This window comes from Colobus angolensis, unplaced genomic scaffold, assembly GCF_000951035.1.
Source record: "Colobus angolensis palliatus isolate OR3802 unplaced genomic scaffold, Cang.pa_1.0 Scaffold20, whole genome shotgun sequence".
Taxonomy (NCBI): domain Eukaryota; kingdom Metazoa; phylum Chordata; class Mammalia; order Primates; family Cercopithecidae; genus Colobus; species Colobus angolensis.
Window position 1 is genome coordinate 12,503,005 of NW_012115155.1, and position 17,648 is coordinate 12,520,652.

The 17,648-nt window shown below is 44.4% G+C and overlaps 1 protein-coding gene across 1 annotated transcript in view; it reads left to right on the forward strand.

Moving 5' to 3' along the window:
- Positions 1-69: 69 nt before the first annotated feature.
- FAM168B (family with sequence similarity 168, member B) overlaps positions 70-17,648 on the forward strand; it is a 34,465-nt gene continuing 16,886 nt past the window's right edge. The window contains exons 1-3 of the mRNA XM_011941699.1: positions 70-237; positions 10,971-11,051; positions 15,160-15,243. Coding sequence (XP_011797089.1) covers positions 10,982-11,051; positions 15,160-15,243 — 154 coding nt within the window. The 5' untranslated portion in view covers positions 70-237; positions 10,971-10,981. The remainder of the gene's footprint in view (positions 238-10,970; positions 11,052-15,159; positions 15,244-17,648) is intronic.

Genomic DNA, 17,648 nt, shown 5'->3' on the forward strand with positions numbered 1-17,648 from the left:
CTGGCGGCGCGGGCCTGCCGCCTAGGTGGCCGAGGCGGCTTCGCGGCGCGGGGCGTTCTCCTAAAGGTCGGGGTCACAGCCGTCAGGAATGCGAGCGTGAAACACGGGGGCAGAGCGCTGTGACAATAGTCATTTCCTACGTGTAGCTACTCACTTTGTCTACCCACGAAGTAAAGATAATTTTTTTTTTTTTTTTTGCTTGGCGGAATCTGAGCGTTCTCTTTCCAGCTTGAAAAGGCACGATTTAAATTACAGGCTTTTAAGATTTCCTTTAGAAAGGACGTTTCGTGGCCCATCCTGGGTTAACTTTGAAAAAAGAGTGCAGTGCGCCTTTACGACGTCCACAAATAAGGGTATTTGTTTCATAGTGTTTGTAAACATGAAATTTGCATCTCATGGGCTGTTTGAGTTAATGTTTAATCATTAAAGTAAAACGTAAGAATATTTTGCAGTGTTTTCGCATGCCAGGAAACTTGACAAATAAAAAGGTTTATATAGTTTCCACTCCTTAAACTTTCAGGTCATCCTTGTGTAATTTGAGATCAGTTTTCTCAAATACTGTGGATGAAAGATTCTAGATTAAATAAAACTTTTTGGTTTTGGCAATAACAGGAACACATTTTTAAGCTTTTGTAGATAAAGGAGTGGGTTATTTTTGCTTTGACAGCCAAGATTTGAACAGTGTAAGGCTATTCTAATTTTGAAGCTAGTGTTGCAGAAATTGTGAAAATCTTGCTTCTCTTTGTCTTTACAAAGCCGGCTTACTTTGGTGGAGTGTTGGCATATGTTACTCATGTAACATTTTGGAATGTTTCTGAATACAAGAAAGCTTTAAAGTGAGTTAAAATTAGTTGTGATTTTGACTAAATGAAAGTTAAGGTCTGGTAGAAGGCGGCCTGTAGACTTTTAAGAGTTGAAGCCTGCTTTCTTTGGGTTCTCCTGGATGTTCCCTGTGCAGCATTCACTAGAAATGCCCAAGCAGGTAGTTCTCTTCTGACTCCTGCACTTAGGCGTAGTGCCTGTGTGTGTGTAAGTTAAGTGCCTGGAACCTAGAAGGCGGGAGTAAGCAGCCCAGGTCGTCTTATCAGATCTTAATATATTTGTTAGGAAATGAGAGCAGTGTAATGCCATAGAAGTAGAGGATTAGAATTGAAAAAAGTCTACAGTGCGTTTTAAAATTATTTTTTAATAGGTTCCGTAGTTTAAAGGGAAATTATACCAAAGTTGTCTTATTTAGACAGTTTTTTTTCCTGGATCAATTGAGCACGATTTTTTTTTTTTAAGACGGAGTCACTCTCTGTCGCCCAGGCTGGAGTATAGTGGTGGGATCTCCTGTCACTGCAAGCTCCCCCTCCCAGATTCATGCCGTTCTCTTGCCTCAGCCTCCCAAGTAGCTGAGACTACAGGCGCCCGCCACAACGCCCGGCTCATTTTTTTGTATTTTTTTTTAGTGGAGACGGGGTTTTACCGTGTTAGCCAGGATGGTCTCGATATCCTGACCTCATGATTTGCCCGCCTTGGCCTCCCAAAGTGCTGGGATTACAGGCGTGAGCCACCGCGCCTGGCCAAGCACACAATTTTAAAAGAACAGTACACCAGTGTAATAGAGTAATACTTTTTTCATGCCTTGTGTTCCAGTCTGTTAAGTCTGTCTGTACTGTGTAGAAATACATGAATTTCTCCCAGTCAGATGCAGACCCAAACCTTGATAATGAAGGTAAAGTTTGGGGGAGAGTAGAGAACTTCTCTTTTCTCTTTTTTTTTTTTTTTTTTTTTGTGACAGTGCAATGGCGTGATCTCGGCTCACTGCAGCCTCCTCCTCCCGGGCTCGAGGGATTCTCCTATCTCAGCCTCCCGAGTAGTTGGGATTACAGGCACACACCACTGCGCCCAGCTAATTTTTGTATTTTTAGTAGAGACAGGGTTTTACCGTGTTACCCAGTCTGGTCTTGAACTGTTGACCTCAGGTGGTCCACCCACATTGGTCTCCCAAAGTGCTGGAGCCTCCGCCCCTGGCCTATATGCTCTTTTTATTTTATTTTATTATTTTATTTTATTTATTTATTTTTTTTGAGACAGTTTTGCTCTGTTGCCCAGGCTGGAGTGCAGTGGTGTGATCTCGGCTCACTGCAACCTTCTCCCGGGTTAAAGTGATTCTCCTGCCTCAGCCTCCCAAATAGCTGAGATTACAGGCACATGCCACCATGCCCAGGTAATGTTTGTGTTTTTAGTAGAGTTGGGGTCTCAGCTCACTATGTTGGCCAGGCTGGTCTTGAACTTCTGACCTCAAGTGATCCACCCGCGTCAGCTTCCCAAAGTGCTGAGATACAGATGTGAGCCACCGCATCCAGCCTCTTTTTTAAAAATGTATTTTTGGCCAGGCGTGGTGGCTCACCCCTGTAATCCCTGCACTTTGCGAGGCCAAGGCCAGCAGATCACGAGGTCAGGTGATCAAGAACATCCTGGCTAACACGGTGAAACCCCGTCTCTACTAAAAATACAAAAATATTAGCCGGGCGTGGTGGCAGGTGGCTGTAGTCCCAGCTACTTGGGAGGCTGAGGCAGGAGAATGGTGTGAACCCGGGAGGCGGAGCTTGCAGCAAGCAGAGATTGTGTCACTGTACTCCAGCCTGGGCAACAGAGTGAGACTCCATCTCAAACAAACCAAAAACATATATATGATATATATATTAAATTTTTATAGAGATGGGAGTCTCACTCTGTTGCCCAGGCTCATCTCAAACTTCTGAGCTCAAGCAGTCCTGCCTCAGCTTCCCAAAGCACTGGTGTTACAGGCACTTGCCACCACATCTACAAGCTCTTGTTGATGTCAGACATTACTGAGACTTTCCAATATTGGTTTTTCTGAGTATTATATCTTGTATATTGGTGTTTCTGAGAGTGAATTTAAACTTCTTGAAATTAGGTTTGTAGATATAAATTTTTTTTTTTTTGAGACGGAGTCTCGCTCTGTGGCCCAGGCTGGAGTGCAGTGGCTGGATCTCAGCTCACTGCAATCTCCGCCTCCCGGGTTTATGCCATTCTCCTGCCTCAGCCTCCCGAGTAGCTGGGACTACAGGCGCCCGCCACCTCGCCCGGCTAATTTTTTGTATTTTTTAGTAGAGACGGGGTTTCACCGTGTTAGCCTGACCTCGTGATCCGCCCGTCTCGGCCTCCCAAAGTGCTGGGATTACAGGCTTGAGCCACCGCGCCCGGCCTGTAGATATAAAATTTTAAAGGCCTCGTATTGTAGTATTTCGTTCTTAGTGCTCTGTGTGGGAACTTTGTTTAGAGATGATATGTTTCCAAACTAGGAAAAAATAGTGTAGTGATAGGTCTGTCTCGTCTTTTTTTTTTGAAACAGAGCCTCACTGTTGCCCAGGCTGGAGTGCAGTGGCATGATCTTGGCTCACTGAAACCTCTGCCTCCTGGGTTCAAGTGATTGTCCTGCCTCAGCCTCCCAAGTAGGTGGGACTACAGGTACGCGCCACCAGGCCGACTAATTTTTGTATTTTTAGTAGAGATGGTGTTTCACCATGTTGGCCAGGCTGGTCTGGAACTCCTGACGTCGTAATCTGCCTGCCTTGACCTCCCAAAGTGCTGGGATTACAGGCGTGAGCCACCGCGCCCAGCCAGGTCTTTCATTTTAAAGACAGACTTTTCTTCTGATTATTATTTGATTTTCAAGTTAGGAATTTTTGCTGTCATCTTTTTAAAAGTAATATGACATTTGTCTATTCTAATGCAGGTGTCAAACCACCCATAGGAATTGTGACAGTTGAGTCATTTCAAATGGGAAACTAAAAATGTGGTAAGCTCGGCCCGGTGCGGTGGCTCACACCTGTATTCCCAGCACTTTGAGAGGCCAAGACAGGCGGATCGCCTGAGGTTGGAAGTTCGAGACCAACCTAACATGGAGAAACCCTGTCTCTACTAAAAGTACAGAATTAGCTGGGTATGGTGGCACGTGCCTGTAATCCCATCTACTCAGGAGGCTGAGGCAGGAGAATCGCTTGAACCTGGGAGTCAAAGGTTGCAGTGAGCCAAGATCGTGCCATTGCACTCCAGCCTGGGAGACGAAAGTGAAAACTCCGTCTCAAAAAAAAAAAGGTGGTAAGCTCTAGATCCAGCCTTGGGTTTGGGTTTCTTAGTCCACACCAAATCAGACTGGAAAGTTGGTGGTTACAGGGAGATTTTAGTGGCACTAAAATTTCAGGTAGATTGGTGATGGTGTGTTTTTTCTTTAGTTTTGCATTATGCAAAATTGAAAATGCAGTAATACAGTGCACAACCTTATATCCGACATCTTGATGTAAAGATTATTAGCATTTTGTTGTATTTGCTCTCTTTATAGAAATATTTTAAATCATAGATGTATCATTTTCAATTTTATGTACTTTATTGTGTCTCTACAAATTTATGTATTTATACATAATCACAGTACTGTTATCAGGCTTAAACGTAATTGTTTCGTACCAGCTGATACCCAGTATTTAGTCGTGTCCCAGATATCTTTAAACTCTGTTTACAGTTGTTTCAGTCTAAATCAAGAGTCCAACCAAAATTCATCTATAGCCTTTATATCTAAGTCTATTTTAATCTAGAACTATCTAGCTTTCCTCCTCTCCCTCCCGTTTTTCCCCCCACTGTTGCCTTATTGAAGAAACTGGGTCATTTGTCCTCTGGAATGTCCCACTTCTGGGGTTTATCTGATTGCTTCATGGTGTCATTCAGCATATTTCCTCCTACTCCTGCCTTTCTTGTAAACTGGAAGTTAGATGTAAAGGTTCCATTTGATTTTTTTTTTTTCCTTCAGACGGAGTCTCGCTCTGTGGCCCCAGCTGGAGTGCAGTGGTGCGATTTCAGCTCACTGCAACCTCTACCTTCCAGGTTCAAGCATTCTCATGCCTCAGCCTCCCGAGTAGCTGGGATTACAGGTGTGTGCCAACACACCCAGCTAATTTTTCTATTTTTAGCAGAGACGGGGTTTCACCATGTTGTCCAAGCTGGTCTCGAACGCCTGGCCCCAGGCGATCCACCTTTGTCGGCCTCCCAAAGTGCTGGGATTACGGGGATGTGCCACTGCAACTAGCCGAGTAGAGTTTTATTATTATTGTTCTAGGCTATAAGTCAGGTCATTGTGGAAGGAGAGCTTCCTAACATCCTTCAGTACTTCATTTGGATTTGCAGTTTTTGGCTGTTAGGAATAATGCTGTTACAAATGTTCACGTCCAACTGCAGGCGTAGCATGTGTTTTCACTTGTCTTGGGTATATCCCTAGGAGTGGAATTGTGGGATCATGTGGTAATTCTGTTTACCTGTGCTGCTCAGGAGCTTCCTTGCCTACCAGAGGGCGTCTCCACTCAGCCCATAGTTAAGGGTCTCCATCTGGTGGTTGTAACCTAAGCTGTGTCTCCACAATCATCTATTACTGATTCCCTACATAGAGCTTAAGCTCCAAACAAACTCAATTGCCTAATGTTCCTAAAATGCATCTTGCTTTTTCTCATTTCTGTGGCTGATTTGGTCCTATCCATTGTTGACTGGAAATGATGCCCTTTAATGATTATTATTTTTTGAGATGGAGTCTTGCTCCGTTGCCAGGCTGGAGTGCAGTGGCACAATCTCAGCTCACTGCACCCTCTGCCTCCCAGGTTCAAGTGATTCTCCTGCCTCAGACTCCTGTGTAGCTGGGATTACAGGCACCTGCCAACACGCCTGGCTAATTTTTGTTGTATTTTTAGTAGAGATGGGGTTTCACCATGTTGGCTAGACTGGTCTCCAACTCCTGACCTCAAGTGATCTTCCCAACTTGGCCTCCCAAAGTACTGGGATTACAGGCATGAGCCACTGTGCTGGCCTCATGCTGCCCTTTAATCAAGTTTTTCCTATTTCTTCCCTCCCCCATAGAATTTTTGCTCTCCCCTCTCAGCCCTCAGAACACTTTATTCTCTTGTGACTCTTAACACTTGTTGCCTCGTATCATACTTTTAGGCCGGTTGCAGTGACTCATGCCTGTAATCCCAACACTTTGGGAGGCCCAGGCGGGTGCATCATGAGGTCAGGAGATTGAGACCATCCTGGCTAACATGGTGAAACCCCGTCTCTACTAAAAATACAAAAAATTAGCTGGGTGTGGTGACAGGCGCCTATAGTCCCGGCCACTCGGTAGGCTGAGGCAGGAGAATGGCGTGAACTTGGGAGGCAGAGCTTGCAGTGAGCCGAGATCCGGCCACTGCACTCCAGCCTGGGCGACAGAGCGAGACTCCGTCTGAAAAAAAAAAAAGTACTTGTACTTTTAATTTTATGTGTATGTCTGCACTGTCCAATACAATAGCTGGCACCTACATAGGACTATTGAAGTTAATTAAAGTAAAAATTCAGTTACTGTATTTAGACAGTACAGACGCTTTTTTTTTTTTTTTTTTTTTTTGAGACAGAGTCTCACTCTGTTACCCAGGCTGGAGTGCAGTGGCCGGATCTCAGCTCACTACAAGCTCCGTCCCCCGGGTTTACGCCATTCTCCTGCTTCAGCCTCCCGAGTAGCTGGGACTACAGGCGCCCACCACCGCGCCCGGCTAATTTTTTTGTATTTTTTTTTTTTTTAGTAGAGATGGGGTTTCACCGTGTTAGGCAGGATGGTCTCGATCTCCTGACCTCGTGATCCGCCCGTCTCGGCCTCCCAAAGTGCTGGGATTACAGGCTTGAGCCACGGCGCCCGGCCCAGACACGTTTTCATCTATGTTTTTGAGATAGGGTCTTGCTCCACTGTCTGAGGTATATGATTATAGCACACTGCAGCCTTGAACTCCCAGACTCAACTGATCTCAAATAGCCGGGACCACATGTGTGCACCACCACATCCAGCTAATCTTTTTACTTTTCGTAGAGACAGGGTCTTGCCATCTTGCCAGGGCTTGTTTCCGTCTTTGTGAACAGTTCTGTTGGACAGTGCTTTTCTAGATTGCAAAACTCAGAAGAGATTGTGACTTGCCCTTTTGTTTTATCTCTGGCCTTTGTGTAGTGCTTTGCTTATCTGGAATTCAATTAAGAAATAAAATTAACTCCTGGCACAGAAGAAAGAAATAACATTTGGGAAATACTTGCTTCTTGGGAGATGATAGTTGAACCAGAGAAGTAGGGGAAATATTTGCAGAACTCCATAATTTCTTTGTTGCACATCTGCCAAGCATGGGTTAAAAATACAGGGGAATAGGGATTGACAGTTGCTAGTTTGTTTATTCCTAAACTATAGAGTAAGACACACAAGTGATTCTCCTACTTACCTGCTGTGCCTTTGTATACTTGTTTTCTCCCTACTCTGAACTGTAGGCCTGTACTGTCCAGTATAGTAACCCCTAGCCACATGTGACTACTTATGTTGAAGTTAAATAAAGCTAAAAGATCCAGTCTCACACTAGCCTTATTTTTCAGGTGCTCAGCACTCTTGGCAGGCGGCTGCTGTAGGGGACAGCACAGATAGAGAAGGATGTGGTCATTGTACAAAGTTTTGTTGGTCATTGCTGGTCAAGACCTATCACATAGCTGTAGCTGTGAACGGCATGACAATTTTGGCATTTGGCTTTGGTTTTGAAGCTTAAAAAATAAGACAGTTCTGGCCGGGCGCGGTGGCTCAAGCCTGTAATCCCAGCACTTTGGGAGGCCGAGACGGGCGGATCACGAGGTCAGGAGATCGAGACCATCCTGGCTAACATGGTGAAACCCCATCTCTACTAAAAAATACAAAAAACTAGCTGGGCGAGGTGGCGGGCTCCTGTAGTCCCAGCTACTCGGGAGGCTGAGGCAGGAGAATGGCGTGAACCCGGGAGGCGGAGCTTGCAGTGAGCTGAGATCCGGCCACTGCACTCCAGCCTGGGCGACAGAGCCAGACTCTGTCTCAAAAAAAAAAAAAAAAAAAAAAGACCAGGTAATCAATGTTTTAGTTACTAAAGTTGCCAGTTTATTCCCAATTTAATCCAGAGCTTCCTGTTACATAGGCTAAGGATGTGACCTAGTATTTTCTTCTTAGTACAGGATTACTTGGTTGTGAGTATTCTAAATGAGTCAAATGAGCTGAAAATTTGAAGTGGTTTCTTTTTGTATTTTGTCTTTGTAATGGATTTTGACACCTAGAGTGTTCTGAAAGGCATTTGTTTTTTAGAAAGTTGGTAGGTAGTTGCACCTATTTTGTACCAGATGTTATTGATGCTGGAGACAATTGCCTTTAAGCGGAACCAGGTGCATGTTCCTTGCTTGTTTTGGCTACATTCTAAATGGGAACGTGGAGAAGGCAGACCTAAAATGCCCATTTTGTGTTTTGTTACTCATTACCTATTTTTCAGAGATGGAAGCTTGCTGTATTGCCCAGGCTGGTCTTGAACTCCTGGCCTCAAGTGATCCTCCCACAGTGCTGGGAATAACAGGCATGAGCCATTGTACTCAGCCCCAAAATAGACTTTTTTTAGGTCTAGCAGTTTTAGGTTTACAGCAAAATTGAGCAGAAGGTACAGAGATTTACAGCAAAATTGAGCAGAAGGTACAGAGAGTTCCCATATAGCCCCCTACCCCACACATGCTGTTTTAAATCTTAAAGATCATCTTAATCATAACCACATGCATCAGTGAATGATTTACCAGATGAGAAATAGTGAAAGCTCACACTCTAATACACTGCATTTTTAGGCGGCCAAGGCGGGAGGATCACTGGAACTCAGGAGTTCAAGACCAGCCTAAGCGACGGGGCGAGACTCTATCTCTACTAAAAATGAGCCAGATGTGGCGATGCACACCTGTAGTCCTGGCTACTCTGGAGGCTGAGGTGGGAAGATCACTTAAGCTTGGGTGATCAAGTCTGCAGTGAACTATGACTGACAGAGCAAGACCATGTTTAAAAAATAAATAAATAAAGTTAAATAATACACTGGATAAGATTCAGAGGAGCTTACTAGAGAGTTGAATGGGAATCAATTCCCAACAGTACTTCTACTGGGGAAGGGATAGAGTCCTGGTTGTGGCTGTACAAGTTATTGAACTTGTCAGGAAAAAGAAATATTTATGGATGATAAAGCATTGAATGGATTAATAGAGTTGCTGGGCTGTAACCAATTAGTCTTTATTAGGAAAAAAAATTTAAGAAGTTTTTAAAGAAATACAGCAAACTAGGAAACTAGTGTGGCGTGGTGGCACACACCTGTAGTCCCATCTACTCAGGAAGCTGAGGTGGGATCTCTTGGGCCCAGGAGTTTAAAACCAGCCTGGGCAACATGATGAAACCTCATCTCTATTAAAAAAAAAACAAAAAACAAAACACAAAGCTTAGCCAGGTATGGTGGCACCACACCTGTAGTCCCAGCTACTAGGGAGGCTGAGGTGGGATAATCACTTGAACCCAGGAGGTCAAGGTTGCAGTGAGCTGAGATTGTGCCACTGCACTCCAGCTTGGGCAACAGAGCAAGACCCTGTTTTGGGGCGGGGGAAGAAATACAGTCCCAGCACTTTGGGAGGCTGAGGTGGGCGGATCATGAGGTCAAGAGATGAGACCATCCTGGCTAACATGGTAAAACCCCGTCTCTACTAAAAATACAAAAAGTAGCTGGGTGTGGTGGCGCATGCTTGTAGTCCCAGCTAATGTGGGAGGCTGAGGCAGGAGAATCACTTAAACCTGGGAGGTAGAGTTGCAGTGAGCTGAGATTGTGCCTCCAGCCTGGCGACAGAGCGAGACTCCGTCTGGGGAAAAAAAAAAAAATAATAGTAAATAAATACAGGAAACTGCAAAGGAACACTAAATCCACTCCCATCTAGAGTCAGTGACTGTTCATATTTTTATATATTTCCTTTGAGACTTTTTTTCTGTTTGTGCAGGGATGCACATCTTTATACACATAGGTGTTTATTTGGGATCATACTGTGTAGTGCGGGATGTAGTGTAATACCCTACTTTGTTTTCACTTAACATTGTATTATTCTGTTTATAAACATTTCTTGAAAAGCAGCTGCCTGATACTTCATGTCCTGGATATATCTTGGTTAACTATCCTCTGTTAGAAGAACATTTTGGTTACTTGTAGAGTTTTCCGCTTATTTTTTTTTGTGACAAAGTCTCGTTCTGTTGCCCACCTTGGAGTGCAGTGGCATGAGCTTGGCTCACTGCCATTTCTACCTCCTGGATTCAAGTGATTCTTGTGCCTTGGCCTCCCAAGTAGCTGGGATTACAGGTGTGTGTCACCACAGTTGGCTAATTTTTGTGTTGTTTTGTTTTTGTTTTGTTTTGTTTTTGAGATGGAGTCTTGCTCTGTAGCCAGGCTGGAGTGCAGTGGTACGATCTTGGCACACTGCAACCTCCAACTACCTGGTTCAAGCGATTCTCCTGCCTCAGCCTCTTGAGTAGCTGGATTACAGGCGCGTGCCACCACGCCCAGCTAGTTTTTGTATTTTTAGTAGAGAGGGGGTTTCACCATGTTGGCCAGGATGGTCTTGATCTCCTGACCTAGTGATCCCTCCACCTCGGCCTCCCAAAGTGCTGAGATTATAGGCATGAGCTACCATGCCTGGCCAATTTTTGTATTTTTAGTAGAGGTGGGGTTTCACCATGTTGGCCAGGCTGGTGTCAAACTCCTGACCTCAGGTGATCTGCCCACCTCCGCCTCCCAAAGTGCTGGGATTACAGTTGTGCGCCACCGTACCTGGCCTTTCCCCTTGTTTTTAGTGAACATAGAGCTAACAATTTTTATTCCTTAGCTTCTGATGGACTGAGGAGAAGTGTGAAGAAAAGTTTATCATGCCCTAGTTTGGCACCCATCAGGACATTGAGTGTCCCTTTTTTGTTCTCTGCTGGTTGTGGACAGCATGAAATGTACTGTTTTATAAGCAGCACAGAGAAAGGACTCTAGCTACCTGCTTTTTTGGGACTGGTACTAGAGAACAATCAGAGAGCAAAAGTGCTTGGCTAAATTGCCTTTTTTTTCTTTTAGTTTTTGCAATCATGAATCCTGTTTATAGTCCTGGATCTTCTGGGGTTCCCTATGCAAATGCCAAAGGAATTGGTTATCCAGGTAAGCAAATACAATTTTGTTTTCCTTTTTGAACTTTGACTACTTGGTATATTTTCATGTCACTTTTTCTATTGACAGACGTAGCTCAAAGTGGCTTAGACAAGAAAGAAAATACCTGGAAGTAAAAAATCAAGTGGTAGGACTGGATTTGGTCAAAACTTGATCTAGTGGCTCCAGCAGTTGGGACCAGAATCTAGTTTCTCTACCTCCTGGTCTCAGCTTCACTTTCTCAGTGTTAACTTAGTGTTGATCACAGGTCCCATTCCTTCTCATTGTGGTCTCTGAAGTTCAGGCCCCTCCCAGTAGTCCCTCACTAAGAGCCTCTTTGCCTTCACCCTACAGGAAAGCCCAATGGTGCTGCTTGTTCTCTATTCAAACTGGTTCTGGGCTTTGTTCTGATTAAACTCAGCGTCCATCCCTGGGCCACAAAGGGGAGTCTGCTGATTGACTTAGGCCTGATCCACATCCCTTCGGTGGAGTCAGCTGGTCAAATATGGACTGCAAGTGAGGGTTGCAAGGAAATGGATATTGAGGGAACAAGAGCTGGTTGGTCAAAAATAACAAATGGTTGTTCCCTTTGGTGACTTTGCACAATGAGTAGTTATTTGTAATGATACAGCCTCAGTTTGGGTTTTGATAATATGATGGAAGAGATAACCCCAAAACTTTGTTGCTGTAAGACTCTCAGAAAATGAAATAAAACATTTTACAAATGTATAACTGAACTTGCAGGAGGTAAGAGAGATAGCTGGGGTCAAACGTGAAAGCCCTGTGAAACTCAGCTCACCTGGCCTTTGAACTAATGTCCTGCCTGTCCTGGGGACATGTGCTATTTGTGGGTTTTAGCAACCCACATGGGAGTAGAGATTGAGTCTTAGGACCCTTGCAACAGGGAATGGAAGTGAGACTTCTTATCAATCATTCTCGTCCCTCTGGAGAGGGATACTCCCCAGCAAAGAGACAGACTAAACAGTCTAGTCGTCCAGTGGCCCCATAAGGAAGTTTGTATGCTTGGGCTCTGAGAAGGGGGAGATCTTTACTAAGACTTTGTAAGCATTCGGAGATGTTTGGGGCTCTAGCTTGTGTTATACTCCCCAGGGGTCAGGGGTTCAGAAGTTGAGAAATTAACATAAAAATAGTCTCCAGGCTTCGTTACTCCTGGAGCATCTGACAGCAGCGAATGCAGAACTGCTGTGGGGGCATATGTTCACAACCCAGGTTGCGTGGGCTTCCTGCAGGCAGAGTTCTGCCTGCTAGCATGGGATGCCTCCCATCAAGTAAGAGGCACCACCCATGACAGACTGCAGGAGAAGAACCATCAGGTAGAAACTATGTCACACAGACAAATTTAGAAGAATTGTAGATATAAAAGAAAGAATCAGAAACATAAGAGGGGAACAAGATGCTGGGAAAAAAGAACTAGCTGGAACTTTAAGAAATGAAACAAAATGGCATATGAACAAGTTTCGGGTTAATGTCAACACAAAACACTTGTTAAGAGAGAACAAACCAGAATGCAACATAAGGAAAGGCAGGAAAACAACAGTAAAGAAACACTGGAGCTCTTCTCCATATGGACTGAGTAGAGAAACCATAAGAAAAGGAGTGACAGGCCGGGCACCGTGGCTCACGCCTGTAATCCCAGCACTTTGGGAGGCCGAGGCAGGTAGATCACAAAGTCAGGAGATGGAGACCATCCTGGCTAACATGGTGAAACCCTGTCTCTACTAAACAAAAACATTAGCCAGGCGTGGTGGCGGGAGCCAGTCGTCCCAGCTGCTCAGGAGGCTGAGGCAGGAGAATGGTGAGAACCTGGGAGGTGGAGCTTGCAGTGAGCAGAGATCGTGCCACTGCACTCCAGCCTGGGCAACAGAGCAAGACTCCGTCTCAAAAAAAAAGAAAAAGAAAAAGCAGTGACAGAATTTTCCAGAATTGATGAAAGTTAATTTAGTGATGAGCTGTGTCAACACCAGTTTAAACAGTATTTTAAATAGCTAAGGAGGATCCTGAGTGCAGCTATAGCCAGAGGAATGGCCAAAACCAATGGCATTAGCACACCCTTATGGTTCTCATCAATACAATAAGACAAGGATTGCCTCTTGTAATCACCAGTTTTGTGCAAAGCTGTGAGAATGCTGAGGTATGTGCATTTTGCTCCTGCTGTTTGGTTAGTCAAAACCAGGGATTGGTAAATTAGATAAAGATCTAGATAAAAATATTTTACGCTTTGTGGATCATACCATCTCTGTCATCACAACCACTCAACTCTGCCTTCGTAACACAAAAGCAGCTGTAGATAATAATACTGAGCACATAAGGGCGTGCGTGTTCCAGTGAAACCGCGACAACAGGCAGTGTGCTGAAATTGCCCTGTGGGCTGTCATTTACTGACGGGTCAAGAGAATTGGAGTAAAACACTTTTTTAGGTTTTTTTTTTTATTTTTGGTCTACAAAACACGTTTAAAGGAAGATTTCTGTAATTTTGAAACTTCACTGCCAAAAGCTAAGAAGATATGAGAAAGGAAAATGCTTTTATGCAACTTTGTACTCTTACTGGCCAATGGAGAGTCTGGTCTATAGCTTTTCTTTTTGTTTACATTTAATGGAAAAAAGTAACTCTTCCTCAAAAGGCTTTCTTCCTTTTTATTTTTTTGAGATAGAGTTTCTCTGCCCGTGCCCAGCCTGTTCATTTAATTCTTCATTAACTTATAAAGAGTTCTTTTATAGCTGGGCGTGATGGCTCATGCCTGTAATCCCAGTAATTTGAGAGGCCGGGGCAGGCGAATCACCTGAGGTCAGGAGTTCAAGACCAGCCTGGTCAACATAGTGAAGCCCTGTCTCTACTAGAAATACAAGAAATTAGCCTGCCTTAGCCTCAGGAGGCTGAGGCAGGAGAATTGCTTGAACCTGGGATCGGAGGTTGCAGTGAGCCAAGATAGCATCGTCACACTCTAGCCTAGGCAACAAAAGCGAAACTCTGTCTCAAAAAAAAAAAAATTATTTTAGTATTCTTTTAGTGCTTATTATAAAGATTTTACCGCTTTTATTTTTATTTATTTATTTATTTTTTGAGACAGTGTCACTCGACATCGCCCAGGCTGGAGCACAGTGGCACGATCTCAGCTCGCTGCAACCTCCATCTCCCGGGTTCAAGTGATTCTTCCAGACTTTGTGCCATGAAGTCAGATGAGGGTGACAGGACCTAGTGCGTGATACCCTTAGCACCCTTATTACTCTTGCTAAGTAATTATGTGATTGAGAGTTTGGAATGAAACTTCCAGAAATGTTGTAATTGAAGCTGGGCACTGTGGCTTATGCCTGTAATCCCAGCACTTTGGGAGGCCAAGGTAGGTGGATCATGAGGTCAGGAGTTCAAGACCAACCTGGTCAACATGGTGAAACCCCGTCTCTACCAAAAATACAAAAATTAGCCGGGTGTGGTGGTAGACACCTGTAATCCCAGCTACTCAGAAGGCTGAGGCAGGAGAATTGCTTGAAACGGAGGTTGCAATGAGCCGAGATCGTGTCACTGCACTCTAGCCTGGGCAACAAGAGTGAAACTCTGTCCCCCCCAAAATAAAAAATAAAATATATAATTGTGACCTATCAAAATTCTGAGGGAAAGCCAGGCGCAGTTCTCACACCTGTAATCCCAGCGCTTTGGGAGGCTGAGGTGGGTGGATCACCTGAAGTCAGGAGTTTGAGACTAGCCTGGCTGATGTGATGAAACCCCGTCTCTACAAAAAATACAAAAATTAGTCAGGTGTGTTGGCATGCACCTGTAAGCTCCTCGGAAGGCTGAGGCAGGAGAAGTGCTTGAACCAGGGAGGCGGAGGTAGCAGTGAGCCAAGATTGTGCCATTGCACTCCAGCCTGGGCGACGAAAGCGAAACTCTGTCTCAAAAGATGACAACAACAAAAAACAAAGTTCTGTGGGAAGAAGAGAACTAGAGACACACTGTTAGCCACACATAGTGCTCTTGGGGCTGCTTAAGTCAGTCTGTGGCGTTCTGGGGACGAAGGTAAGAGCGATGGCTTTGCAGGAGCTCTGGTGATTGTGCGTCACTGCTTCAGTTGATGACATGAGATTGTTCTGTATTTTTCTTCAGCTGGTTTTCCCATGGGCTATGCAGCAGCAGCTCCTGCCTATTCTCCTAACATGTATCCTGGAGCGAATCCTACCTTCCAAACAGGTACGTGCTGGGTGATAAAATGCTTTGTACGTACAGCTGGGAGAGAAAGGTCAAGGGATGGATTTTGAGAAGGGTGGGTATAGAATTAGGACTTGGTTGAGTTGATGTCTCAAGTTCATTAAATTAGCCTGTTGATAAGTGCAACAAAAGCTTAATTCTCACTGCACTGAAGCTTTATATGCTGTGTTTCTCATGTCCTCCCACAAGGCAAATCTGTAATCACTAAGTTGTTAGAGTTAACTCTGCCAGAGCATCTGTTCGTGAAGTAGTATCACCTACTAGAAACTGAAGACTCTTGCCATCCTAACAGGTGGAATTTCCATGTTAATGTTTTTAGAGATAATTTTTATTTGACTACTTTAGCACTCTGATCATATTTTTTTAAAAAATATTATTTTCCATGTAAGGTATATATGAATATTTTTAGATTTTGGAAATCACTGTTACTATTGAAAGTGGAATTGGTTTGGGTCTGAATCTTGAGGAGATTGGTTATTTAGTGGGATTTCCTCCTAGGAGCCTGCACTCTCCGGTGTTGGTTCCTTTTGGACTTTCTTCACCCGTAGCAGTGGTGGTGCACACTCTAATTGAGGCTGTGGTGTGGCCTTAATCCTGGGACTGCTGGGGCAGCTTTGTCCCTCACACTAGCTTCACACAGTTAACTCTGACAGAGGAGGACACAATAGCAGTGTCCTTTCCCCAAATTCTTCCAGTTTTGTGAATCGTAAAATTCTGCCTTTATGTTCTGTCCTTACATCCATCTCTTCCTTTCCATTTCCACTATGACCACCCTTGTTCAGCCCGTAGTTCACAGCCTGAAAAAAACCTTCCTGACTTGGTTGTCATGCTCCCAAGCTTTCTCTCCCTGGTTAGTGTTCTTCCCATTTAAACCAGAGCGATGCTCCCAGGTGAATTTTTCTCAGTGGTTTCCCATGACTATAAGACACAGTTACGCCAAGAGTCTCGACTTTTAGTCCCTGGCTGTTTGCCACATTGGCCCATTTTTTCCCTTTAGAGTGGTTTTCCTTTTGTGTTTTGCCTTGAAAGAACCATCCGTCTCGTAGTGTGTATCCGTAGTTCATTCCTTTTTATTGTTAGGTAGTATTTTGTTGTATGGAAATAAATACTTCAGTTTGCTTATCCATGTACCGTGTGATGAACTTTTGGGTTATTTGCAGTTTTGGGCTATTAGAAATGAAAATGCTATTAATATTTACATGCAGTTTATTGTGTGAACATATGCTTTGATTTCTCTTGAGTAATAAATACAGAGGATTCGAGTGTCTGGTTGTTGTGGCAGGTGTGTATTTAACTTTGTGAGGAACTGCCAAACTGTCTTCCAAAATGGTGGTACCATTTTACATTCCTGCCAGCAGTGTTTGTGAGTTGCAGTTCTTCCGCATCCTTAACAACACTTGGTGTGGTCAGCCTTTTTAATTCTAGCCATTCTAGTGAATGTGTAGCAGTATCTTTTCATGTGCGTATTTGCCTTCTATATGTCTTTGGTGAAGAATTTGTATACAGTTTTTACTGTATGTTGATTAGTTTTCTTATCGTTGAGTTTTGAGAGTTCTTACCAGATATATGCATGTTTTTTCCCAGTCTGTGGCTTTTTCATTCTTCTAACAGTGTCTTTCAAAGAGCAGAGGTTTTAAAAGTTTGGGCCAGAGGGCTGGGTGCGCGGTGGCTCAAGCCTGTAATCCCAGCACTTTGGGAGGCCGAGGCGGGCGGATCACGAGGTCAGGAGTTCGAGACCAGCCTGGCCAACATGGTGGAACCCTGTCTCTACTAAAAATACAAAAATTAGCTGGGCTTGGAGGTGCGCTCCTGTAATCCCCGCTACTCAGGAGGCTGAGGCAAGAGAATTGCTTCAACCCAGGAGGCAGAGGTTGCAGTGAGCTGAGATCATGCCATTGCACTCCAGCCTGGGCGACAGGGTGAGACTCCATCTCAAAAAAAAAGTTTGATGAGGGTTAGTCGTTTTATGGATCATGCTTTTTGGTACCATACTTAACAAACTTGTGTAACTTGGCTGGGCGCAGTGGCTCACGGCTGTCATCCCAGCACTTTGGGAGGCCGAGGCCTGCTGATCATGTGGTCAGGAGATCGAGACCGTCCTGGCTAACACGATGAAACCCCCTCTTTACTAAAAATACAAAAAATTAGCTGGGCATGGTGGTAGGCGCCTGTAGTCCCAGCTACTTGGGAGGCTGAGGCAGGAGCATGGTAAGAACCCGGGAGGCGGAGCTTGCAGTGAGCTGAGATCACGCCACTGCACTCCAGCCTGGTCTACAGGGTGGCGAGACTCTGTCTCAAATAAAAGAGAAAGAAACCTGTGTAACCTAACTTCACAAATACTTTCTTTTTTCTTTTTTTTTTTTTTTTTGAGACAGAGTCTCACTCTG